General features: G+C 46.5%; 3 protein-coding genes across 8 annotated transcripts; all 3 read left to right on the top strand.

The window, feature by feature from the left end:
- Positions 1–184: 184 nt before the first annotated feature.
- On the top strand, positions 185–7,367 carry pnisr (PNN-interacting serine/arginine-rich protein). Of its 5 annotated transcripts, none has more exons than XM_079738010.1 (12): positions 185–298; positions 787–898; positions 1,037–1,219; positions 1,833–2,071; positions 2,453–2,615; positions 2,888–3,072; positions 3,517–3,666; positions 3,772–3,871; positions 4,515–4,568; positions 4,912–5,103; positions 5,341–6,403; positions 6,952–7,367. In XM_079738010.1, exons 2-12 carry the CDS (start codon positions 811–813, stop codon positions 6,983–6,985), a joined length of 2,451 nt encoding a protein of 816 aa, XP_079594136.1. In that variant the 5' UTR covers positions 185–298; positions 787–810; the 3' UTR covers positions 6,986–7,367. The 5 variants fall into 5 exon arrangements, with proteins under 5 accessions (XP_079594136.1, XP_079594135.1, XP_079594134.1 ...); XM_079738009.1 differs by having other exon boundaries at positions 2,885–3,072; XM_079738008.1 differs by having other exon boundaries at positions 1,776–2,071.
- A 505-nt stretch (positions 7,368–7,872) lies between these two features.
- On the top strand, positions 7,873–14,296 carry coq3 (coenzyme Q3 methyltransferase). Of its 2 annotated transcripts, none has more exons than XM_079733746.1 (6): positions 7,873–8,087; positions 8,321–8,458; positions 9,210–9,309; positions 10,406–10,687; positions 12,759–12,918; positions 13,580–14,296. In XM_079733746.1, the coding sequence occupies exons 1-6, from the start codon at positions 7,897–7,899 to the stop codon at positions 13,735–13,737; spliced, it is 1,029 nt and encodes a 342-aa protein (XP_079589872.1). In that variant the 5' UTR covers positions 7,873–7,896; the 3' UTR covers positions 13,738–14,296. The 2 variants fall into 2 exon arrangements, with proteins under 2 accessions (XP_079589872.1, XP_079589871.1); XM_079733745.1 differs by having other exon boundaries at positions 8,318–8,458.
- Positions 14,297–15,337: 1,041 nt separating this feature from the next.
- Positions 15,338–25,264, top strand: faxcb (failed axon connections homolog, metaxin like GST domain containing b; the record flags this gene model as incomplete). The annotated part of the gene is made up of 6 exons (XM_079730933.1): positions 15,338–15,603; positions 18,433–18,568; positions 19,113–19,309; positions 22,258–22,475; positions 23,858–23,974; positions 24,659–25,264. The coding sequence occupies 6 exons, from the start codon at positions 15,338–15,340 to the stop codon at positions 24,994–24,996; spliced, it is 1,272 nt and encodes a 423-aa protein (XP_079587059.1). The 3' UTR covers positions 24,997–25,264.
- Between the last annotated feature and the right edge of the window lie 434 nt (positions 25,265–25,698).

The raw sequence follows: 25,698 nt of genomic DNA, 5'->3' as shown, positions 1-25,698 counted from the left end.
TTGGCCCAAGGTAATGAATTTGTGTTTCGTACCATTCTCTCAATATATACGCTTAACAACATATGAAGTCCGCAAACTATATTACTATACTATTTTTAGAACGCGGTTAGCACAGTTAGTCCCAGACACCGCTCCATAGCTCTCACTTCCTCCAAGGCTCGGTTTTCCTGCGCATGCGTACGGCGGACCGGGCAGCTCAGCGGATTGGGTAGTGACAGCGCTGGCCCACGTTGGAGCCATTTTGGTTTCGATCTATGATTTTCAATCTAACCAGTGCAGCAAAATCTGTTTCTAAAAGGTAGGAATAGCTCAATCTCGCCACTCGTGAATGCCATCGCTACCTCCTGATACTAATGCATGAAGGATTGCTAATATAAAGATATTCCGATGTAAAATCAAGTAGATGCTAGATAGTAAGCTAACGGCTAATCTTGTTCCCACTTATACTGGTGTTGTTTAGCTTAGCACCCGTGATGTTAGCTCTTCTGGGTCCAGGGGGATTTGTGCTCCCAGACGTAGTTTCACATAATATCAAGTTTAATTAGGTATTTGTTCTCTAATATACTTAAATATCTGCGTATTAAACAGACGTGTTCAATATGAATCAGGTAGTTTGCGGCATGTTGACGAATGTAATCCGTAGCAATCGCTAATGATCTTTCTCGTAGTAAAAAAACAAAAACAAAAACATGCTTGCATGTTGAATCCTACATGCGTCATCAATACAATTGTATGAAATGCAAATATAATTGAATAATGATTCCACTGCTGAACACTCGAACGCAGCAGAGTATTACGCCGTGAAAACAGATGTGGGATCAGGGAGGACAGCCGTGGCCGCAGTGGCCTCTGAGCCAGCAGCAATGGATGCAGTCCTTTCAGCACCAGCAAGATCCAAGTAAGCCAAAAGCCGAGGATAAGTACAATATGTCATATACTCATGGGGTTTCTAATTTGAACATTATTTGTTCGACAAGGATTCAACATGTATGTCAGTATTTATCCTAAAATCCACATCAATTGTGTTGTGGTGCAGGTCAGGTCGATTGGGCAGCCCTGGCCCAAGCATGGATAGCCCAGAAAGATTCTACAGGAACCGAAGTGCAGAACACGATCCAACCCAATGGACAGGAGGTCCCCGGCATAGACCCTGTCCCACAGGGCAACCATGGACCACCATTCCCGAGCAACCAGTCATTTGGCAGAATGTGGCAACCTGGTAAAAATACATATGATGCATCATATAAAGTAATGTTAGTATGTTTATTTTAATTATTTTGTTTTCCGCAGCCCTTAAAAAGATACAGTTCACAATTTGTGGCACTAGCAGAGGATGGCTACGGTTACTTTGTTTTAATAATATGCCAAAAACACATTTGTTGTTGCAATATAGATCATAGTAAAGATAGGGGACCAGTCTTTAAACCTGAGTTGGTAGATTGAGAGTTGCATTGTTTGTGTGGGTCGGACAGGGAGAAATGCTGGTTAGATATGGTGTGTAGGTAAGCGGTAACACCATAACTTAAACAGACTATTATATATTATTATTATATCATAATAACTAGTGTCCTTGTGGCACTCTAGGTAAACTGTATGGGTGATGGTCATGGAATTTTAATTAAAACATGATATGGTAACTATTTTTGCGGCCGAGCCAGCGGTTGAGACTGAGAAGAAAAGTATTTATATCTGTTTGGGTTGTGTTGATGGGAGTGTTACGGTAAAAAGCTTGGGTAATGTGAAATAACGTTTGACTTTGGGTACATTTCTTAAAGTTTCCAGAATCGCAGTGAGGCCGACCCCTCCGCTTCTGTCTTGCCCTTCATTCCCAGAATGGGGAATGCAGGGCCAGCCCCCTCCACCCCCTCCGCCCCCTGACCAAGTGTGGATCCCCCCCGGGTCGGGGCCGATGGAGGTGGTGAACCCCAGCGAGGACAGCAACAGCCAGGACAGCCTGGAGTTCAGCTCTGAAGCCCGCCACGGGGTTTACCCCCAGAACAGCCATGGGTATGGGGCTCAGCCCGACAGCTACGCCATGGCCCCCATGGCCATGAACCAGTTTGATTATCAGGTATGCAGAAGCCCCGGTAGGATCGTTTGAAAGCATTTGGGTTTTTAGTGAGCCTGCTAAGTATAAAAGGCGGGATCCGGTTTTGAAAGCTGCCGGGTACTGGTGTCTAGGGCAGTTCTAGTCAGTGCTGTCTTGATGCTGTGCAGAGAATGTTCGCTTGTTGACGAATCCGGCATGGTGGGGTAAAGTGCTATCATCTTTCTTTATTAGTTATTTACTCTTCATTTAGATAGTAAATGCAAGTTATTTCCAGTGATATGGTAACAACCCCCCACCCCACCCCCATATTTCAGGACATGGCGACTACTACGCAGCTACTGTAGTGCAGAAGTGTCTATCTAATGTACCTTTAATTTTTAGCGTGTGCTTTTCTCTCTACAGCATGGGGCTGCACCTTCCTTCGGCCCCACGCCTCCAGGCTTCCATTCTCCCTACTGGCAGGGTCCTCCCCAGAACAGGCGAGACAACAGACCGCCTGGCTTCCGAGAGAGGCCAAGGTCCCCAATCCAGCTTGCCGTCAAGCAAGAGACCGCAGCAGCATTGGGTAAATCCCTAAATACACAGCACAGCCCGCTATCTTGCTGGGTACTTCCTCCTCAACTGCATATTTGCCTTGGATGGTCAATGCTTGGTTTTGAGAAACATAACTTCAAAATAAAGAACTAAATGAATAACACTATTGCCAGTCAGTTTGAGTTTTACACAATGTTCTGAACGCATACTACACAAAAGAAAGGTGTTGTATTCAAGGCGTTATATTCAAATCTTGCAAAAGACGTTTCATTGCAATCTGATGCCCGTCTTTAACTAAAGCAGAGGCTGTGAAAAGGCGCACGCTGCCGGCGTGGATCCGTGAGGGCCTGGAGAAGATGGACCGGGAGAAGCAGAGGAAGATGGAACGGGAGCGGATGGAGCAGGAGCGCGCTACACTGGTCAAGGAGGAGGAGGAAGAGCCGGAGCAGGCCGGCGATGGGCCTCGTGTACCACGCAAGAGCAAATTTGTAAGAGACCACCTTCTGCTTTACTATTTTACTTTTCAATTGAACACGTTTTGTATAGATTGTCCTTGCACCTTGAGGTAGCTCCCTTTCTCTCCATTTTAACGATGTTATGTTTGTTTGCATTTGTATCTCCACTTTAGCCAAGCTGTGTCGACCGTGATCCGTAACCCTTTTTGGATTGTATTTCTTTCTTTGTATTTGTTGGGGTGTTGTGCCTACAATGTGACTAAACGTTGTGAACATCCGTTGTTTCATTGAAGATGCTCGGTTAATGTGACCGTTGTGTCCTCTCGTGAACATGCCCCATTGAATCTAAGTACTTTGCTGTCAAGAAGTGTAAGGAATTATTTTCCATCGCTGACCATGACTATGGGCGCCGCTGGAGAGCGAAGGCCTTTTTCTCAATCCGCAACAACGTCCATTCCTTTGTTGTGGATACGGTAGGACAGCGACGACGAGGGCAATGGCGAGGAACCAGAGGAAGAAGAGGAGGTGAAGTCCTCCGTGAAGAAGGAGTTTGCCAGCCGAAGCCCATCCCCTCCTCAGGAGGACAGTGAACCGGAGATGACGGAGGAGGAGAGAGACTTCCAGCTGGTCAGTGTTTCAGTGGGTCACCGAGGAGCCATCCTGTGTACACGCACACTCCCCTGGGTGACGCCAGTCTTTTTAATGACTCCATCCCCCCCTCCCCTTCCCCAGATGGTCATCACCAAGACCCTACTGACAGAGATCCTACTGGAGGTCACGAATGAAGAGGTCCAGCAGGTGGCGAGGGAGACTCATCGCAAAGCCACTAAAGGTCTTCTATCGTCTTCTAGCTCTCACATCACTTGTGCCCGGCAATGGGACATGTTCCGTAGAAACCAGTTCTCTCTCTCTATTCCGATTTTTCCAAGATGGATAGATGTTTGCCTCTCAAGCAGGATGCTTTAAAATGAGACCCTTTGGAAGTATCACTATGCATTTTAAACCATTCTCTACTAATGTGTTGGAACCAAAGAGAATGAAGCCGGGGATTTGGGGCGAGAGTACAGCTATTGGGTTTATTGGATATTTTGCCCACTGGCTTTAAAGTCTGGATAAATTGGTGTACTACTTTGTTTGAATCAGATCTTTTTGTTCCAATTATTTTATCAAATCCCACAGATGTTTGTGGAAATCCAACCCCACAGATACTTGCAGGATATCTGTGGGTGCATTAGTGTAGAGTGGTTCTCTCCCAACTCTGACTGTTTGACTTGGATTGTGTGGCCGACGCCTGTTTGTTAACTCTCTCTCTTTTCTCCATTTGTTATTTTGTTTCCTTTTGTTTTGTTTTCAACGACAGCTCTTGTGAATAGTGCGTTATCTTGACATCCCCGCCTCTAGCGACTCTTGCCTTTGAGAAAATGGTGGCTCTATGTGTTTTAACATGTTGTTCCTGTTGTTGATGTGAATCAAAGCTCCTGCAAAACAGCTGGCACAGTCAAGTGCATTGGCTTCTCTGACTGGTCTGAGTGAGTATCCCCTTTTCTGCTAGTGGGTGGGTGGGTTGGGGGGTGGTGGCTGTGTTTAGAACAAAGGGGGTTGGGAATACTCTAGGTGAAAGAGGCAAAAGAGCTACACTTTATGCCTGCCTTTAGACTTCCGGGATATTCAGGCTGTTATTCCACTGTTGCTAGCAGCATGCTCTTTAACAACATGTTTGGCTTTCGGCTAGAGTTGTATGCAGATCATGTGTAAGTGGACATTGGGTTGTGGGGGGGGGGGGGGGGGACGTTGAGAAACAGACTGTGAGACTAGCTCTTGCTGTGCCGTGCTGGTGTTCAACAGTTTCGGGGGGGGTTCTGTTCACGGCAGGCGGCCTCGGCGACTACGGCTCGGACGAGAGCGAGGACGAGCGCAGCGAGCGGGCCTCGGAGTCCTCCGACACGGACGAGGAGGAGCTGCGGCACCGCATCCGCGAGAAGCAGGACGCCTTCCACCGCAAGGAGCGGGAGGTCCAGCAGCAGCTCCAGGACAGGCAGGCGCTGGAGACGTCGCTCGCACGCGGTGAGGATGCACCCGCGTGGGCCGCGTCCTGTGCGTTTTCCTAGCCTTTAATTGTTTTTGACCCACTGCACTGGGGCAGACTTTAACTGTCTGCACAACATTTGGATCGAGTAGTGTTCTTGTTGAGTGCACCCCTGGAGTAGGGGAGGGGGACTAGTGGGCTAGCCAGCGAGCACAGCACCTCGTCATTGAAGCACCCACGTTGTAACGTCTTATTTCATTTTTTGTTTCTTGCAGATGAGGCGGCAAAGGAGCGGCTGAGCAGAGAAAGGGGGGAATATGGAGAGGGTCAGTCAGAGATTTTACACAAGCAGGAGCTGAGGGAGGCGGAGTCTTCAGGGGAGAGGCGTAGGTCTCGTAGCGAGAGGGAGGGTAGCGAGGCCCGGCCGCAGGGCCACAGTGGGAAGGAGCGCTCTGGCCGGGGTGGCGGGGGCAAGTCCCCCGCCAACGGCCGCAGCAGCAGCTCCCAGAGCAGCTCCAGCCGCACCAGCAGTCGCTCTTCATCCTCGTCCTCGTCCTCCTCCTCCTCGCCGTCCTCGCGCACCTCCTCCAGGTCGTCGTCGCCGCGCAGGAAGAGGAGGCGCAGTCGCTCCTCTTCCCGCCGGGCGCACCGGCCCAGCCGCAGCCGCAGCCCGCCCCGGCGCCACGAGGAGCGGGCCGACAAGGCCAGGGAGCGGCGGAGGAGCAGCGCGGAGCGTTCCGGCCGCCGCGCCAAGAGCGAGCGCAGCGCCTCCCGGGAGCGCAGGGGTCGCCGGAGCCGTTCCCGGGACCGGGAGAAGGAGAAGTCCAGGGCCAGGGAGAGCCGCAGCCGGGAGCGAGAGAAGGAGAAGGAGAGGGAGAGAAAGAGGAGCAGGGAGCACAGGGAGAGTAGCCACAGCCGCAACAAACATAAGAAGGCTTCAAGCAAGGATAGGGAGAGGAGGAAAGAGAGGAGTCGTAGCCATGAGAAAGACAAGCGGAAGAAGGAGAAGGAGTCCGATAGAAAGAAAGATAAGCCCAAGGCTAAGGAGAAGGAGAGGGAAAAGGGTGCAGAAGAGAATGGGAAATCTAAGAGAAGGAAGGAGAGCGATTCTCACGCAGATGACAAACCCTCTCGGCAGGATAGCAAGGGCAACAAGAAAGGCTCGGCAAAATCTAGCAAGAGGCACTCAGACTCTGAATCGAGCAAGTCCCCCACTCCTGAGGTTAGCAAGGAAAAGAAATCCAAAAAATCTAAACGTAGTCGTTCAAGGTCAACGGAAAAATCGCACAAGTCTGGTAAGAAGGCAAGCCGCAAACACAAGTCTAAGTCACGATCAAGGTAGTATTCGTTTTTTTTCTCTCTCATTTTTCTATTGTATGTTTTCATTGTCAGTTTGACTGTGGTTTTGCTGACAACATATCAACCAATCATTTTGAAAAACAAATCAGAAGCCCCTTTCAGTGCTCACGGTTCACTCCACTTTCTTTTGTCCATGTTTGCAGAAATAAAAAAATGCAATTATAAGTACTGCAAGATGAATCCATTACAGGCAGAGATTAATTTGACCATACTTTGGAAATGTGATTTTTTTTTTTCATAGACGAATTGTGGAGAATAATTTTTGTCTTGAGAATAAGAGCAGCTGAAAGGCACTTAACATGTATACCTGCCTTGACAGGTTATTTTCTGATTGGAAATTTAGGAGTGTATGGAAACAGTTAAAACAGTAGTTATGCTATAGTATTCTTGTATGCTACCACATTAAGTAAATGCGAGGTGGTTTGGGTTGTGATTTTGTCAGTGTGTATGTGTGAGTGAGTGTATTTATGTGGGGGTAAATAGTGCAATACTAACGACCTGTCTTGTTATTTTATCTTATCTTTCAGGTCTACCTCCCCCTCGCGCAGGAGCAGGCGCTAATAAGTGTATCGCTTGATCAGTGCACTTTAATATTTGAGTTTTGTTTTAGTTTTTTTATTCCGTTCGTTGAGCAGGCCTGTCTCATTATAGAGGCAACGATGTAGGTGAACTCTCTGCTTACCCCTTCCTCCCCACCCACTCACATACCATACTCTTCAGTTCTGTAAATACATTGTTTTTAAAATGCTGACTGCACAAAGAGAAGGACATTTTGGATGCTTGGGTATTTTTGCTTGTATCCTGATGCAAAGCTTAAAACTTAAGTGGACTTGAAATACTCTTACAGCTGTATTGTTTTAAAACGATAAGAGGATTAACCCTTTTCTGAACATTAATGTAATGAATCGTCCAATAAAACTGACCGTTGTCTTGTCTCACTGCTTATTGGGTCATCTGCCTTTCATTTGATTTAACTGGTCATGGTTGTTATTGCACAGGATAGGAAGAATTTGTTAACTATAGGAAAGTTCACCTGGGAACCAGATGGACCTGCAAGCTCTTTTTCTAATGGCACTGGCATAATACGGTGGATGCAGGCTACATGAATGTAAAAAATAATAATTAAAATGTCCAAATGGAACGTTTAATGTATCCAAGGTTAACAGTTATTAAGGAGGCATGAATTAGGATTACATACACCAATAAATCCAAAACGATCTTTTTCCCATAATCTTAATGTGATTGCTGTTCCGAGTTTAAATCGAACTGATATTTAATAGCAATTTCTCATTCGAATATTTTTTCGTGATTTAATAGTCAATGTTACAAAAGCGATGGTTGTGATCGACAAATAAAGCTAGGAAGTAGGAACTATTACGACGTGATCCGTGTTTCCACTCGGACATGTATCGTCAGATTCGGTCACATTGACTCCAAACAAATCGCAAAACGTTGTTTAATAGCCAGTGGAAATGTACTCAAAGAAGTTTGGTCGGATTTTACTTGGGTTTTATTCCCATAACACAAATGTTTCGAGTGTCATCCAACGTCGGCCTGCTACTTGTCCATTTAGTTGGTCAAGTGCATGTAAACACCGTAAACAGTTGTTGCAGAGGACGACGATTGTGAGTTCGGATCGGTCTGTACTTCTCTGTCAGATGAGGTACATTTCATGTGGGTATGCTGGAACCTTTAGGTCCGTGTCTGCCCTTTCACATTTATGTCTTATATAAGTGGTGTAAGTCAACACGAGACTCTTCGTTCAGCTTGAATTATAAATTATATATGTATATATATTTAAGAGATGCCACCTTACTTTGCAACGGTAGAGATTCTAATATGTTTTTTTAAATTTCCGAAATGTAATAATTTGCCCAATTCCCTCTGTCACAGTAGTACTCAGTCAGCCTCCAATACTACCGTGGACCCAGAGGAGGTGAGACGGTTCCAGGCTCTGGCCAGCAAGTGGTGGGATGAACAGGGAGAATTTGCCGCTCTCCATTCCATGAATGACCTTCGCGTACCTTTCATAAGGTGTGTTTTTAAGTAGAGCACAAATCAATGCTTTCCAAATTGACGCACAGTTAACCAAATGTTGTAAAGAGGGTCATTGTTCAGAAAAGGTGTTTAGTACACAAGCGTCATAGTTCAGTGCAATAGAACTGGCAGGAAAATGCATAGATATAATGTAGCCCTTGCATTATCGTTTTTCTTTACACAAGCTAGCCATGCCTGCCCCCGGCCCCCACATCCCCCACACTTTTCTTGGAGATGATGAGTCTCCATGGTGACAGGGTGACATATTGTGCCACTGCGTGTCTGTATATAGTTGACATGTCAGATATGACTGTGCCCAGGGGCAGTGGAGTGACTATTAGGCGAACACCAAAGCTGCTGAAGCCCCTTCACCAAATCCTCCCACATAGTCTTATCCAAGGTTTGCCTTCAAAGTACCAGTATTCAAATATTCTTGGGAATTTTTGAAGAAGGGTAAAATCAACAGTGAAACATGGGACTGAGGAACGGTGTAGCGAAGTGTAGGAAAAGAGATCTCTGAGATGGAAGTATTATGCTATAACATGGCTGGGGGGTACATTTGTCAGAGGTTCTGACTGGCTGGCCGTATTCCTGGGGCTCAATGATGACACCAAAAGGAACATTGCAGCTCGGCTCTTGTGAACTGGAGATCCTCTGCATATAGTGTTTCATATGTAGAGCGTCCCTGTTAGCCTGGCTTGTCTTTGCAAACGCATTGAACTCCCATGTCATGTCCCCTTGTGTTCAGGGACAATTTGATGAGCCTACACAGAGAGTGTCAGCCGGGAAGACCCCTAGGAGGACTCAAGATACTGGACGTGGGCTGTGGAGGCGGGCTGCTCACTGAGGTAGGTGTGTGTGTGTGTGTGTGTGTGTGTGTGTCGGTGGGGGTCAGAAAAACCTTCAAGACAAAAGTAACAACACATGAGCAAGCCTCAGTGCCTGGTGAGGGAAAACGGTTGGCTGAACACGGAGGCAGGTGGTGCGAATGAGATGGATCTAGTTTCCCCCTGAGCCTTTGACCAATCCTGTGCATCGCCACCTTTCAGATCACATCCCGCCTGTCGTCCAAGGCTAGCGCCCGGTGAAACCCTCTCTAATAGTCGTCTTTGCACATGTGCTACCGGTGCCTAATAAGTACGTTTAGATGTCAGCCCGATTCTGGGTCTCGGTTTGGCTTTGACTGGTTGTGGTTCGGTGGAAAGGACAGCCGTAGTAGTTTGCAGTTGTGTATCTGTTTGTTAGTGTTGATGGTTTGCAAAAGAAGGACACAAGTCTCCACTTGGGTCTCATCGGATGTGAAGACATACCAGTAGCGTGGCGTTATTTGTGCAGACAAAATCAGGTCCTGTAGATAGAACATGGCACTGTCACAGAGTATAACATTTTAGTACACACACACACACACACACACACACACACACACACACACACACACACACACACACACACACACACACACACACACACACACAGACATGTATTTTCTTGACACATGCCAGGCTCATTTGTTCCCACGAACACACATTTAAACAATTTTAACCACGGCAGTGTGTCTTTTGGAATTATTTTGTGACTGCCATTCCCATCTGAAGGAATCAGTGGCTGAGGAGGGAGTCTGGCCCTTAGGCAAGTAGGCATCTTGCCCAGGCAACACACGTGCCTGGTTGTTTCCCAGATTGTCCAGCAGAGGCTGCTGACAAGCACGCTAACAAAACAAACGTGTTCTTGCTAACATAGGGTTGTGTTAAGGGCTAACAACTGTGGGGGTTAGCAAGGGCATGGCATTCAGAGAGCTAAATTGAAATGTATATTTAAATAGCTGTTGCATAAAATAGGGTTACATATTTAAGAGCGCAGGTGGGTACAGCGCTGTTTTGGTGGCCATTCTCCCTAGGGTAATCCATTGCCTGAGTTCTACCCTGTGACCCACTCTCCCACCAGCCCCTGGCCCGTCTGGGAGGTCACGTGCTGGGGGTGGACCCCGTGGAGAACAGCATCAGCCTGGCCCGGCTTCACTCGTCCAGGGACCCTGAGCTCGGCGGACGGCTCCGCTACCGGGCCTGCACCGTGGAGGAGCTGCTGGGGTCCGAGGAGGAGGACCGGGGGGAGGAGGAGGAGAAGGAGGCGGGAGAAGGCTCGTTTGATGCGGTGGTGGCGTCCGAGGTGGTAGAACACCTGGCCGACCTGGAAACGTTTGCTTTCTGCTGCGGTCACTTGATCAAGGTAGGTTCAACATGTGATGTGTTTTTTGGGATTCCCTTTCTGGCTGCACTTGTGTTTGGTGGAGGGATAGGGGGGCCGCCACTAGCTTGGGCTGTGAGGTTGTGGACGCCGGACCTAGCCTAATTTATTGTCTCCGTGCCTTAACTAGGGGAACATCACTAGGGCTGTGCGATATGGGAAAAAATGAACATCCCGATACATTTTCTCCATTTCACGATATACGATATATATCTCGATATTTTGAAATCTCCTTTAAAGGACCCCATGAAATCGCACTTTTACCCTTTACTGTTTTCACTACAATCCCTGCGGACTATACCATTCTTGGTTAACTACCCAGGTGGTTTCCATCAAAACGTTGAATATTTTCATGTTAGTGATTAATCACAATTGAGTTGAAATAAGACTTTTTTTTTATTCAAACAAAGCACAAATTGCAAAAACAATCTTCAAAATTACAAAAAAGGGGCAATATAAAACTGAGCAGCTCAGAACAATGAGAGAGAGAGAGAGAGAGAGAGAGGGAGAGCGAGAGAGGCTTATAAACATTAAGGCTGAATCTTCTAAAAATATTTTACACAAATAACTAATTTAGGCAGCATTTTCTTTATATGTAGGCCATTGCAATGAATTAAACTAAAATATTATAAACTCATTTTATTTACACATTACAATGTGTTCGATATTTTTGAGCCCATTGAATCAATTTATTTAGTTATTGTAGGTGTGCTGCCCTCTACCTTCAGCGCCTTGCCGGGGTTGACAGATGGATAACTCTTCTCCCCAACAAACAACGCAGACACGTCCCAGTTAACCCTTTATGGTTGCTTGAAGTAGGGTAAAACAACGATGTTTTCCGAGGCTAACTTATAGCTAGAGAAGTAGCTTAAGACGAGGGAGTACCTTGTATTCCGATTGTGTGTGTAACTGTTACGGAGCGTGCAGCTGGTAACCATGACGATATCAGATCAGACAAGACGTTACAAGCATTGGCGTGTTTTGCTCCACCTCCTCCTCTCGATATCCAAAAAACTGCCAGATCACTGATCCCTTATTAGTTATTTTAGGAACAAGCAGTTCGTCCGCTTCCATTTTTCATTTGTCGATTGAATTGGCTTAGGATAAACTTTATGCTACACTGAGCCGGCAAGCGCTGGAAACCGTAAAGAAACCTTCCGCACTTAGATGTCGCGTGGGATTCGTTGTTGAGTGTGTGACGCAAGTGTCTTTTTTACCTCTCACTCACGTTACTGCGTGAGGGAGAGGGAGAAAGCCACCAGAGAATGTTTTAAACACGAAACCAAGGCAAGTCTCGGCTGCCGCTTGAAAAAACCCAGATGACTGTAAAGTACTCGATACTTACGATATAATAATTTTCTGTATATCTCACACAGCTATTTCGGAGATATATCGAGTATATTCGATATATCGCACAGCCCTAAACATCACGCTGACTGTAAATTGTGTGTATGTTTCTCTCAGCACTGGGCAGAGGACTCATCTCCTGGGTCATTAATTCTAGGGACAAATGGGTTGATGGGAAAACACCAGCATGGCCTAATCCACTCTAAACAAACCTGTAGTTTTTAAGGCAAACACAGTGATTCATGTCTTTTGAGTCTATCTAGCTTTTAAAAAATCAAAAACATTTGTTAGCTCTCTCCCAGTGGGACATTAACTGTGTGTTATAGGAACACATCATTGTGAGGTAGAGACACTACTTCCTGCTCTCTATTTGCTTTTCCTCCTGCCACTATCAAATATCACTTATTCACTCTCATCCCACACGCTATGGTTTGGCTGTCTCTTGGTGATCGGTAAGTGTTGGCAGACAATGGAGCCAGGCTGTTTGGCACAGGTCTTTCTTCCACCCTAAGGCACAGGATGCAGACTCTGCTGAAACGGCCGGATCCGCTGTACTTAAAGGGATTTGGCATATGATAGAAGTAGAATAATAAAGTTGCAGAAAAATAATTACAGAAAACACAGGGGAAATACTATTTATGGACACCTATATCTGTGTGTGTGTGTGTGTGTGTGTGTGTGTGTGTGTGTGTGTGTGTGTGTGTAGCCAGGCGGCTCCCTCTTTATCACCACCATCAACAAGACCAACCTGTCGTATGCTCTGGCCATCGTGGCCGCCGAGCAGATCCTGCGCATCGTGCCCCAGGGGACCCACGACTGGGACAAGTTCATCAGCCCTGCGGACCTGGAGCATCTGCTAGAGCCCCGTACGTCTGCATTTACTGTCAAATACACGCACGCACGCACACACTCTGTGAGAGAGAGTCTCCGTCTCTCTTCATCAATCTCAGGTGGTGTTAGTGCTCTGCAGAGGGTTTATTTTCACACCTTCACAGTTCTGTCAGAGTTTACAAACCGAAACCTCTTACAAAGACACCATACTGACCACACTGCGTTTTCCACCAACTATCAGAACCGCAATACATCTATAGTGATGTCCTAACTATGGCATCTACACATAGGTTTGATGTTAAACCGATCGTAATGTTCAGCTTATTATGTTGATTATGGTTTAGTTAAGATTTCACAGTGAAGTTAGTATTGTCTGTTGATTAGGGTAAGGCTTCATTTGTAATATAAGGAAAGCATTTCTTGGATATTAGCTCCAGGAAATGCCTGAATCCTAGCAGCTCCATAAGCAGCAATGCCTCCAATTTGCTTTGTCTGCATTTTTGCAGCTCTTTGCAGTTTTGAAAAGTTGTGTAAAACTGGTGCCGCTTGCCAATTCTCCTGAAACGCAAACTCTCTGTGACTCCCTCTCCTCCTGCTTCTCCTCATCCTCCTTCTTCTACTCCTCCTCCTGCTTCTCTGGCTCCTCCTCTTCCCTCACTTGCTCCTCCTCTTCCTCCTCCTCCTCCTCCTCCTCAGACGGCTTCTCGGTGCAGACTGTCCGGGGGATGCTGTACAACCCGGTGACAGGGAGCTGGTGCTGGAGCGACAACACAGAGATAAACTACGCGCTGCACGCTGTCAAGGCGGCCAATGAGCCGCCGCACCGCCAGGCGGAGCCGGAGGGACAGGCATGAACGGTGGCGCGGACGAGGACATGGACGAGGTTGCGCAGAGGTCAGCCGCTGAACGGGGCCGGCGTTCCTCATCAACAGAAATAAAAGGCAGACTTTGGCACAAGCTAGGTGCCGTGAACAAATAAAGACGTGATGATAAAACACTGCATCACGGGTTACATCTGTGTTTGTTACGCTAGGACGCTAATGAGGAAAGCAGTTGATGGATGTCGAGGAAGTAAATGAAAAAGGTGTGGGGGACCCTAGGAGTCATTGAATCCTGTGGTAAACATGCTAAGGATTTCCTCGCAGGGTTTGCTTAGTTAGAGGCAGGTGCATGCATTGCTATTTGTCGGGATATTTCCTTCTGTTCTCTTATTTTCTGCACTTTTTTTTGGTCTGCTGATGTTGTCAACAAAACAAGTGCAGTGTATGTAAGCCATAACTTCAGGGTTGTTTGCTGTTCAGAGAATGGGAGGATCACTTCTCTATATATATATATATATATATATATATATATATATATGTATATGTGTGTGTATGTATATGTGTATACCTTGATCTATATGCATTTGATGAAGTCCCTGTTGTGAATTATAAAGTCACTCCATTCATTTGTTCAAATCATTGAATGACATTTTGGTATAAAATAGTTGACTTTCCTGTGTCAAATCAAAATTAAATTCAAATGGACACACATGTTATGTGTAAGACGGTTTCCTCTGCAGTTCAGCATCATCTGCAAGAATTGCATAAGCCAAATCAGCCTCTGGCAGAACATATGTCACGTTTAAACTATGTCTGGGTCTTATTCTTCAATAGCAAATTCTTAATTCAGGTTAATCTGAATTGAATGGTCCTCTCTACTCTAACAGTTCCCTCGCTGTCACAGGAGTGACTTTCAAAGGCCTCGGAAAAAAATGCTGTTCTATTTTGCACACAAAGGATTATTTAAGGATCAAATCTGAGAAACTGAGTCAGTGATGTCTGCAGTTGATTTTTCGCCAGACTCCAGCACTTGGTATTCTAGTTCAACTCATCTTGTATAACATCTTTATTAAATGTACCTGCTTATAAGGTATGTAATAGTCATAAATGGAGACAAATGCATCAACTATCTTTTCGGTGAGATTGACCTCTGAAATTAGTAATTAGTAAATAAAGAAATGAATGGCTATTATTGATAAAGTATATATTGAATCAACCATAGCTTGAATCAATGGTTATTATTTTAACAAATTTAAATATATCCGAATTCGTGCCTTCAAATGTTAATATAACTGCCCCCATTATATAGCTGTCCTGGGCGTTTCCATTGAATGTATGGTGCTCATCCATCAGTGAGAGTGAGCAGAACTCATCACCGGTACGGGCGGGGTAGCACCACTCGTTCCTATTGGAGCAGACAAAGACCCAGGCAGGCCCACGAGCCTGCGGAGGATCCGGCCAGGGTGCGGGCACCGACTGGAAGGGGAAGAGAGATGCTTCATTTGGTGCTTTCTTTGACAATGACCAAAACATCGCAATGCCGCCATACCTCTTATTATGAGACGTTTTGATGAGGTCGACGAGGGATTGCGGGACGGAGGTAGTCGGAGCGTATCGCTGAGAGGAGGGGAGAATGTACTACTTGGCTGCTGCTAGCTTCGCCTCTTCCCGACCGTGTGTGGTGGAAATCGGCCGAAATCATAGCCTGCCTCTCGGGCTGTGCGGCTCCGATGAGCGCCAGTCGTTATATGGCTACATCGTCGCGTTCCCTTTGCAGGATTACGGGGGTATCATGTCTGTACTGGCTTCGGACTCCTGGTGGAAGAAGACGCTGTACATCACCGGGGGAGCCTTACTGGCCGCTGCGGCTTACCTGCTGCACGAACTGCTGGCCATCAGGTAGGCTGCTGTCTGGAAGCGATCGCTTTCCATGGGCCTGGCTAGGGTGGTTAACAGGGTTGTTATATCAAAATCGGTATCTGCCGTAGGCCTGTGCTGTGTTATGTTTCTACTTTCTGACAATATTGTTCACGGTAAACAACAGCGATGGTTCGGGGGTCTAGTGTGGGTTTGCCACCCATTTCATCCATTATTATTTATAGGCAGGTGGATGATTATTATCTTCCACCTGCCTATTCAATTGATGTTATGCTCATTATGCTAGTTTTTTAGGCTGCGTCCTTCAATGAGAGACTGTTCGGTTGATGATAGCAAAATAATGAAATCAATAAAATGATGCATCACGCGTCTGCCGGTCCCGTGGCCGCCAAGCGTAAATAATATGCTCCACTCGACTTTTTTTGTGTGTGTGTCTCTGTCTGTGTGTATTGGTGTGTTCATTCATTCAGTATTTTAATGACGTTACTACACACGCTGTAAAACGCGTGCTTGAGACTAGAAATATAAGGATTATTCTTGGTGTTACGCAAGTGCATCCGGTAGTCCAGCTGTGTTTGTCTTCTCCGTGGTGTATCCTTTACATCCTGTATTCGTGTTACCTCGTTTCGGCGTTCTCGTCTAACGACGGAACGCCTGAATTGGATGCTCAAAACGAGCGTTATTGGCGAGAGATAGAGGGCGGGACTCTCAGGTACCTCGGTTTAGCGGCGAGAGGCGCCTCCGATAGTGAAATATTCGTTTCTGATACATGTTTTGGATGTTGCTTTGTCCCATTATTCGCCACAACTTATTATCCTTGTCGTTGTTGTTTTTATTGTTATTCTCGGAATGATTTTATTTGTCTTGCTCCGGGGACTTTTAGCTGACGTGCACAGCTCATAGGAAGTAAGATACCGGTAAACCGGGATAACGCTACAATTCAGGATCCTCTCTGTTCACATTGACATTTGAGAAGTCATGCGGGGTATCGCTGGATCACGTGTCGGCTGCTGTCGTTGGCACAACAGCCCACCGACAGTGATGGCCATGTGATAAGTGGACATTGGAGGGATCAACTTTTATATTTAGGCTACCTTTTTTTCCAATAGGTCTGGGGAATATCTGTAGAACTAGCCTACTATTTGTTCTGTACGGGCACCATATTCGGAACAGTATGTACAACCATATGTTCAGCACCACAATGCAGTGGACAGCGACACGTGACGTGGACCTGTATCTAGTTACTCTATTTATGGCTCTGCACATTATTTTCATGATTTAATGCGTAACTTTGCACCGAATAAAAGGGCATATTTCTAAATTGGGGTCTGCATGAAACGAATCCACAGGAAATACAGACCTGATCCCTGTTTCAGTTCCACTGTATTTGATGTGATTATCTAGAAACAGACCTGTGACAATAGGAAGATCCAATGAGCTTCAATGCTAACATATTGTTCAGGCAAAAGTGTCAAAGGCTTATTAAATCAATCAATACATTTGGGGGGGGGGGGATCCGAAATAAATTAGACTAATAATAAAACATTTTCAATCCTTTGATCTCATTGAATTTCAACTCATCCCCTTTCATTGGATTTCACTCATAATCTCCTGGAAGAAACCGAATCCGGCATGGTAGCGGGCGGCACGTGTACGTCCACGGGCCACGTGAGACCCAGTCATGCGTGTAGCAGCTCTCGTGGGAACCGTGACTAACACGCACCACTCGGACAGACTCTGGGTTGGTCATGGTTGCGGCTTGTAGGCAGCGTTGTATGTTGTGTTGTTGTTGACGGAGTAGTCTCTTGCATCACATGCTCCACAAGGGATGCCATGGCACTGGCAAGCAGCAGAGGCAACGTACCACATTCGTCACTGTGGGTGGGTGGCGCCTGCTGTAAAATGAAACCGATTGATTTTTATATTTATATCTCTCCTCACCATTTGTCCTGAGTAAAAAAGCGTGAGAATACACACACACTCTCACACACACACACACACACACACACACACACACACACACACACACACACACACACACACACACACACACACACACAAAGTCACACGTTCGCACTCACACACACACACACACACACACACACACACACACACACACACACACACACACACAAAGTCACACGTTCGCACTCACACACACACACACACACACACACACACACACACACACACACACAAAGTCACACATCCGCACTCACACACACATTCGCAAACACTATTTGCAGACAAGGGGGACTGTGAATTGGATACAGGTGCATAGCATAGCAATACTATGCTATGCATCCCCCCCCCCCGACTACAACCACCACATATTGAACGGTCTACTGTTTTCACTTCCCAGCCACAGCCTAGAATAAAGAAGAGCGCTGACCACAGTCTTATTCACAGTCTTAGTCTGTTTAATGCATCAGAGGAAATCATTTCAGCAAAATGCATTTGACACCGCAGCCGACGAATGATGGTAGAGGAACAAACAGACAGTTTTCGCAGAGGCGTCGTCTTAGGACAAACACAGCTGTCACTCATCACATTAATTAAGGGTCCGCTTCTTTAAGCGGCCCGGGCGGCAGACTCAAGACTTCACACATTGACCATGGACCACGGGCCCTGGTACATAAAAGCAGCAGACCCATAACGAGTCTGATGAGTGACAGCTGTTATATCCACTGATGACACCTCTGCATAAAGGGTCTGTTATGCCGTGTAGCATAGACATACCCTTTGGATTAAGCATTGATGTAACCATGCCATGAACCATTATTCTCTCTCACTCGCTCCCTCTCCCATAACCTCTGCCCACGGTGGAACTGCCCGTCTCGTGGGTTGTAGGAAGGAGCAGCAGTTGGACTCTAAGGATGCCATCATCCTCCACCAGTTCTCCCGCCCAAAGAACGGCGTTCCAAGCCTCTCACCATTCTGCCTCAAGATGGAGACGTTTCTGCGCATGGCCGACCTGCCCTACCAGGTACCCAAACTGACGCTTGATGACTCTAAAAACATACAAACACATTTCATACTTTTTGTCCACATAGGATAAGTCATTCATGTACATGAAAATATGAACAGACGCAAAAGTGTAGGATACTGTGTTCTATCATGAAAAAGATATGGCACACATACACAAACACACACAGACACACACACACATGTATTGTCCTGTGGTTACAATTCCTCTAAGCCCTGTTTTAAATAAATGCTTCTTGTAGCGAAGGGTACACTTGAATGTTAATGTAAGCCAAAAGAACAACTTAGTTCTTCCACTGAACAGGAAAGTAAAGAAAACAAAGTCCCACAACGTTTGATTGAGTTCCTCTGAGTGAAATATTGACCGAGAGCCAAGACTCTTGGATCAAATTGTCCTTGTGCAAATGGAGGGACAGCGCTCTTTGCTCCCGTCCAAGCACTCCCATCAGCGGCTTATCCTCCACCTGGATCTGGGCCGCAGGGGTTACAGCGGGGCCACTCACACATCACCTTTTACCCACCTTCGTCTTTTTGCTTTATCCCAGAACTACTTTGACGGGAAGCTGTCACCGCAGGGCAAGATGCCCTGGATAGAGTACAACCACCAGCAGGTGTCGGGGTCAGAGTTCATGGTGGACTTCCTGGAGGAGAAGCTGGGCATCAACCTGAACAAGAACCTCAGTCCGGAGGAGCAGGCCGTGTCACGGGCCATCAGCAAGATGGTGGAGGAGCACCTCCACTGGTGAGTGGGATTCACTGGCCACTCGAGTCCGTTGAATGTGCAGCCCTTTATCAAATTTACGGTCTCCAAGGGCTTCACAGGAACAAATTGAAGGATGTGAGGCTCAAAGGTATTGATCAATGCCTGTGTACTTAAGGTTTGACGTATTCAGCGGATTGTAACAGCTTATGTGTGTATGTGTTTCATGTTTGTTTTGTTAACTTGTTGTACTTTTTTTAGGCAGTTTTTTGGCAGGCTCCCTCTTGATATAGGTTCTTAACCTCAATGAGACTTTACCTGATGACATAAAGGTTGAATGATCTATACAACACAACCCTAAGCACTCTGAAGGGCAAAACGACCACGATTATCATTGACCCTATCAGGGATCGCTCCTTCTAGGGATGGATTAGGAGTACAATAGTTAACCATATGTTTTACTCACATGTGTAGTGCACACCTTACATCAGGTCTTGAAGCAGTATGGGAATGATTAAACTATCAGGCATTACGATAACAATCACAGTTTTCATTAACGTTATTGCATGTCCGTATTTGCTTTTGCTATTCTGTTATAGAACAGCTCGACATTTAAGTAATTAACTCAGACTGATCTTGGTGGTGATTAGCTATTTACTTTTAAATCCTGCTGCTTTGAAAAGATCTGGATTGTGATGCAAAGATTTTGTCGATTAATCCCACCTAATCGAAACAAATCCAATCACAGAACGTACAAATCGTCATGAGGGCGATTACAACTCCATTGTTTTCCGTTGGGGTTCTACTGCTTCAGCAGTAGTATCCTTCCCCCGTCAGCCTTGCTGGGTGATGAGTCACACACTAGAGCGGAGCCGCTGGTGCTAGGGAGCCATGGTGGAGCACTCTGCCGTCTCCCACAGAGACCCGTGGTGTTTTCCATTACCTAAAAGCACCATTCATCACTCCAAACCCTGCCCTGTTCCCAACGCTTTTCCGTCCGACTCCCGTCCAACAAACAAACATCCCTCAGTTCACCTTGCCGTGAGTCGGAAAAATGCTGTAAAACCTTTTGTTGTTGGATCTCGGCCAACAGCAATGTGACTTGCTGGGGTTCAAACATGTGATGGTGTATACAGAAGCCTTATAGGGGATCTGCTGCTCTTCCTTCCCCTTGTCTCCTTCTGTACGTCTGTCATGGCCAAAAAGAGAGACGACTACCTGGGTCTTTGTTTTACAGCGCAGGGAAATAATCAATGCATTCCATACTGTTTTGTCTGACCCCTGTAGCAGTGACCTGCCCCTCGGCTATGTTTAGGACCGCTGGGGGAATAATTTATGTCTGCGAAGGTCAGCTGGCTGGCATCTTGATCTCGGCCTGGCTATGACTGCAGGTCAATGAGACCTACAGCACAATGACATCATCCACTCTCGTTCCATGCAGCCGTCAATTAGTTTGATTGATGTTGCCATGACGACAACCAAGGAGGCTCCCAGGAGAATAGGAAACGGATTAGCTTGGCCTTCTGTTCTGTGTGTGTGTGTGTGTGTCTGCGTGCATGCGGGCGTATGTCTCTGTAGATATGTGTGCATGCTTATGTTTGTGTGTGTGTGTGTCTGTGTGTGTGTGTGCATGTCAAACACACATACAAACATTCATAAAAAACACATAGGACTGCATGTTGGATCCAAGATTATAAAGGTTCCATTCTTTCGTTCACCTTAAAGCAAAACAGACCATTGATCTGACTGTAAAACACAGGAATAAGTGTTTTGCCCAGAGACGGAGACCAGATGCTCTTTATTATATAAGTGGTCAAGTGATGCAGCAGAGTAAGGTTTTGCCCAGAGGGGAAATCTCCAGCTTCCCTCTCAGAACAAAAAACTCCAGTGCTCTGATTCCTCTAATAACACAAAGGCAGAGTGATATGAATCATGTTTGAGATCGGCTGGTTCTGTGCTAGGGCAAATCTCAAACAGAACAGAATTTTGCTTTGGATCTTGTGTTCTTTTCACCGCTGACCTCTGGAGTTAAACCCATCTCATGATATTCCTTATTTACCTTTCTAGAAGCTCAGCACATGGTTGTTTTTGTTGTTGTTGTTGTTGTTGTTTACAATGGTTTTAAATGTTGTTGTTTCGTACTCTTAGAGTCGAACTGTATCTCACTATTAATCATGGATATCTTTTCTTAAACATTTATTCACTACTTTCCTTAATTTCCCAGAGGAACGATCAACTGGCCCATCCAATTTAATCCAGTAATACCCTGGGCTAGCGAAGAGAGTTGTGTATTTGTGTACATGACACATGCCATTCTTGCCGCTCTGTTAGGCTCTTAAGAGCATGATGTCGGGTGTAGGAGCGGATGAAGTGTAGACGATGAATAGCTTTGTGTGTTGGTGGTGAGAGGCCAGAGGAAAGCTTTTTATTGATCGGATGTCCAATAGGATCGGCTGAGTTGGACATCCACAGTCTGTTGTCTCCTTCTCTCCGCTAGACTTCCTGTGTGTTTCCTTCCATTAATAGCTACTGCAAAACACTAAACCAGAGCAAGTCAGTGTATACTTTGTAGGAAGGCCACGGTTCATGTGAGCCTTCTTTGGGATTAATAAAGGGAGCACAGCCTAATTTTCCAATATGATATGGTCAAAGGGCACGCTTGTACAGTGTGTATTATAATTAGCTGTTGGCTGCTTTCACCTGTTTAACAGACTGGAACTGAAAATGACCTGTGTGGTTTGATTTTCTTTTGAAAGTGCCAAGCGAGAGTCAGAGAATCATTAAATCTATACTGTCATCAATTTATCGGAAGAAATTGCGTGTGTGTCTGTGTGTGTGTGTGTGTGTGTGTGTGTGTGTGTGTGTGAGTCCATGAGATTTCTACCGTAATGTGTGTGTGTGTGAGTACATGAGAGTTCGACAGTAGTGTGTGTGTTCGTGTGAGTGCATCAGAATCTTACAGCAGTGTGTGTGTGTGTGTGTGTCTCCAGGACCATCGCCTACTGCCAGTGGGTGGACAACGTGGAGCAGACCCGGGAGCTACTGGCCATGAGCGGCCCGCTCAGCGACACGCTGCGCTGGCTGCTCAGCGTGCTGAACGGCAGCGTGGTGCGCAGGGAGATGTACGGCCACGGCATCGGACGCTTCTCCCAGGAGGAGGTCTACGCCCTGATGGAGAAGGACATGAGGACCCTGGCCACCCTGCTGGGTAAACAGAGAGGGGGCCCCGTGTGTGTGTGTGTGTGTGTGTGTGTGTGTGTGTGTGTATATGTCTGTCTGTCTGTCTGTCTGTCTGTCTGTCTGTCTGTCTGTCTGTCTGTCTGTCTGTCTGTCTGTCTGTGTGTGTGTGTGTGTGTGTGTGTGTGTGTGTGTGTGTGTGTGTGTGTGTGTGTGTGTGTGTGTGTGTCTGTCTGTGCACTATGTGCACGGGAGATTATATAGTTTGGTTGAGAACTCTGGCATCCCTGCTGGGTAAACAGAGAGGGGGCCCTGTGTGTGTGTGTGTGTGTGTGTGTGTGTGTGTGTGTGTGTGTGTGTGTGTGTGTGTGTGTGTGTATATGTCTGTCTGTCTGTCTGTCTGTCTGTCTGTCTGTCTGTCTGTCTGTCTGTCTGTGTAGTATTTGCACGAGAGATGTTATAGTTTTGATTTTTTCATATTGAGTTGTATGTGTGTAGAGCTTGCATAGTTAAAGTTTTTTACCATGTAAGCTTTTTACAGGAGTGTGTATGTGAGAGTAAGCTTAGTTTTGAATTTAACGAGAGAGAGAGAGAGAGAGAAAGAGAGAGAGAGAGAGAGAGAGAGAGAGAGAGAGAGACATAGACAGAGACAGAGAGAGAGAGAGAGACAATAAAAGAGGACAATAAAAGCAACTAATGTCGGTATAGCAAACGCATAAAGATAACTAAGTAATAAAGCAAGATGGATGCAACAAGCCAGACGCCGTGAGGCACAACACTGTTTTTGTAATTGATCCATTGCTGCCATCAGAACAGATGGCAGCCAGTTATGAAGGGGAAACGTTCTCGCAGGCAGAACACTTTCCCTGTCAGCAGCGACATTAGTATCCACAGCAGAGCACTACTATAACTGATCTTCTGTTGTGCTGTTCCAAAAAGAAAGTCAGAAGGCGCCCTTCCAGATTGTGGATGTGTAAACCAGTTGATAGATACCTCAAAGACTACAAAGACAATGTCATGGATTTTAGACATCAACTATGGACAAACAAGCAAGTTGTTGTTACTTTGCTTGAGAGTTGTGTACGAATCTCATCCTACCATGTAGCGAGTGTGAGTTTTAGTCTATGGTATAACATGCTGGCTATTGACCCTGCTCTTTCTAGCCAATGAGGCATAGATAGGGGAAATAAAGACCCAGTAGCACAATACAAAACTATTTCCATTTTAAGGGGATTTATATTAGACATTTCCAACTCTTATGTTCCAAAGCTATCGTCTATGAACTTTAGTACATAATGAGTAGAATGTTTTATAGTGTTGTGTTCCTATGGTGTCTCTGTACTTCTCTCAATGGTCTTGTTTGAAGAACAGCAAATCAATACATGCTTGTTTTTCCCCTCCGCTATCCTCTAGGAGATAAGAAGTACTTCATGGGCCCTAAGATGTCAACGGTGGATGCTACCGTGTTCGGGCACCTAGCCCAGGCTATGTGGACGCTGCCAGGTACACGACCGGAGCAGCTCATCAAAGGTCAGTCCTACACGCCTTCACACCAGCTCATCTGAATATCTGTGTAGCACGTTGCATTTTATTGATATATTTCATTCACACCATCAGCACTTTAAAGCTGATAGCCCTATCATAGTAGCATTTATCTGTTCAATGCTGGCCTTTACCTTTTTATATCCACTAGATGGCAGTGTGACACTACTGCATTGCAGTGTTTCCGCTAGCTAGGATTCTTTGTGGTGCATATTGTGTGCCTTCTTTGGCAAAGTTCATAAGAAGATAATACACGCTTATCACTACTGCGTGTAAGTTATATTGGTTATCAGATCGAAATATTCCCTAGCGTCAGGATGTTCCAAGGTTTTGAGGTTGTGTTTTTTTAAACTTGTTTTGACCTGAAGGAGTGTGTCATAAATGCTTATAACAAAACACTTGTTAAGAGAAATTCTTCTGGGGTTGTGCTGAAGAAACAAAACAAAAATATATACACAAAACCAATGATTCCACTTTTTTAGCTTTAATCCAAAGGACATGTCATGAAGATGCAGGTCGGGGTTTGAACCCTGTAACCCCATTGGCTGGGAGTCAAAACACCGGAAACGCTACACTTTCCCATTCTGTGCATGCCTATGTACGTCTATAAGCAAGTGTACTAACCCAAAGGCAAGAGATGTATCTCTTATCTGGTCCTGTGTGGCTCCTCAGGCGAGCTCATCAACCTGGCGCTGTTCTGCGAGCGCATGCGGCGGCGCTTCTGGCCTGAGTGGTTCGTGGACGCTGAGGACCTGTTCTTCCGTGGCGAGAGCGAGGACAGCAGCGGCAGCACCAGCAGGGGCCCGTCCCCCTCGGGCCTGCTGGACTTCGGCCTGTTCTCCCGCACCGACACGCTGGAGGACAGCGACGGCAGCGGGGGCAGCCGCTCCGGGACGCACACGCACTCCCCGGGCTCGGACCGCTCGCTGTTCGACTCGGACGTGGGCACGGGCTCCGACAACGATGCGCAGCTGAAGACCGCGACGATGGGGGACGGGCCGGACGTCTGACCCGGCTGAAGAGAGAGAGTGAGAGAGACGTCTAAGACCAAGGGTCCGCCCGACGCCGTCCCGTTGTTATTATTGTTACTTTTTCTTGCTCCAGAGGAGGCCGGCGAGAAACACATAGGGGAAAGGGGGACCTTGCTCTTGACGATACCCTTCTGAGGTCGCCGTGTGCATCGTGTCTGATGGGAAGACCCGGGGAGAACCGTCTGCTAGTTTGGTGTTATGCAGAGCGTATGAACCGAATCCCGTTCTCCTCGTGCTACCCGGCGGCTCGTCCCATTCCTCACGCCACAGCCGACTCTGTGGCGCCTTCTCTTAGGCCTTATTTGTGTTGTGGTAGAATACTAGAGCAGGGGGTGGAGGAGGAACAGGAAGGTACTTGGTGAAGAGGGGTTGTGGGGATGTGTGGCACATTATGTGGACAGAGTAGAGTAGAGCAACAGATGTGTGGTTCTGTCCTCCAGGTGTGGAACGATGCAACAGAACCCTGGAGCGTGCATCGAACAATCCCAATCCAGCCAATCGTATGAAAGATACTCCTGTCAAAGGTACTGGCTGCCAATCAACATCGAGGAGCCGACCCCATCCTCCCAGGGTTCTGGAGCGGCCAAACTGGCTTCATGATGGAGTCTTTTGTCTGATGATGGCCCGATGGTTTAACTGTGTCGTGTCATGATTTAGGGGGAAATCTCTACAGTGAACAGC

Source organism: Pollachius pollachius, assembly GCF_949987615.1.
Source record: "Pollachius pollachius genome assembly, chromosome: 1".
Lineage (NCBI taxonomy): Eukaryota > Metazoa > Chordata > Actinopteri > Gadiformes > Gadidae > Pollachius > Pollachius pollachius.
The sequence above is the reverse complement of the archived record's forward strand: the minus strand, read 5'-3'. Positions and strand labels throughout refer to the sequence as shown.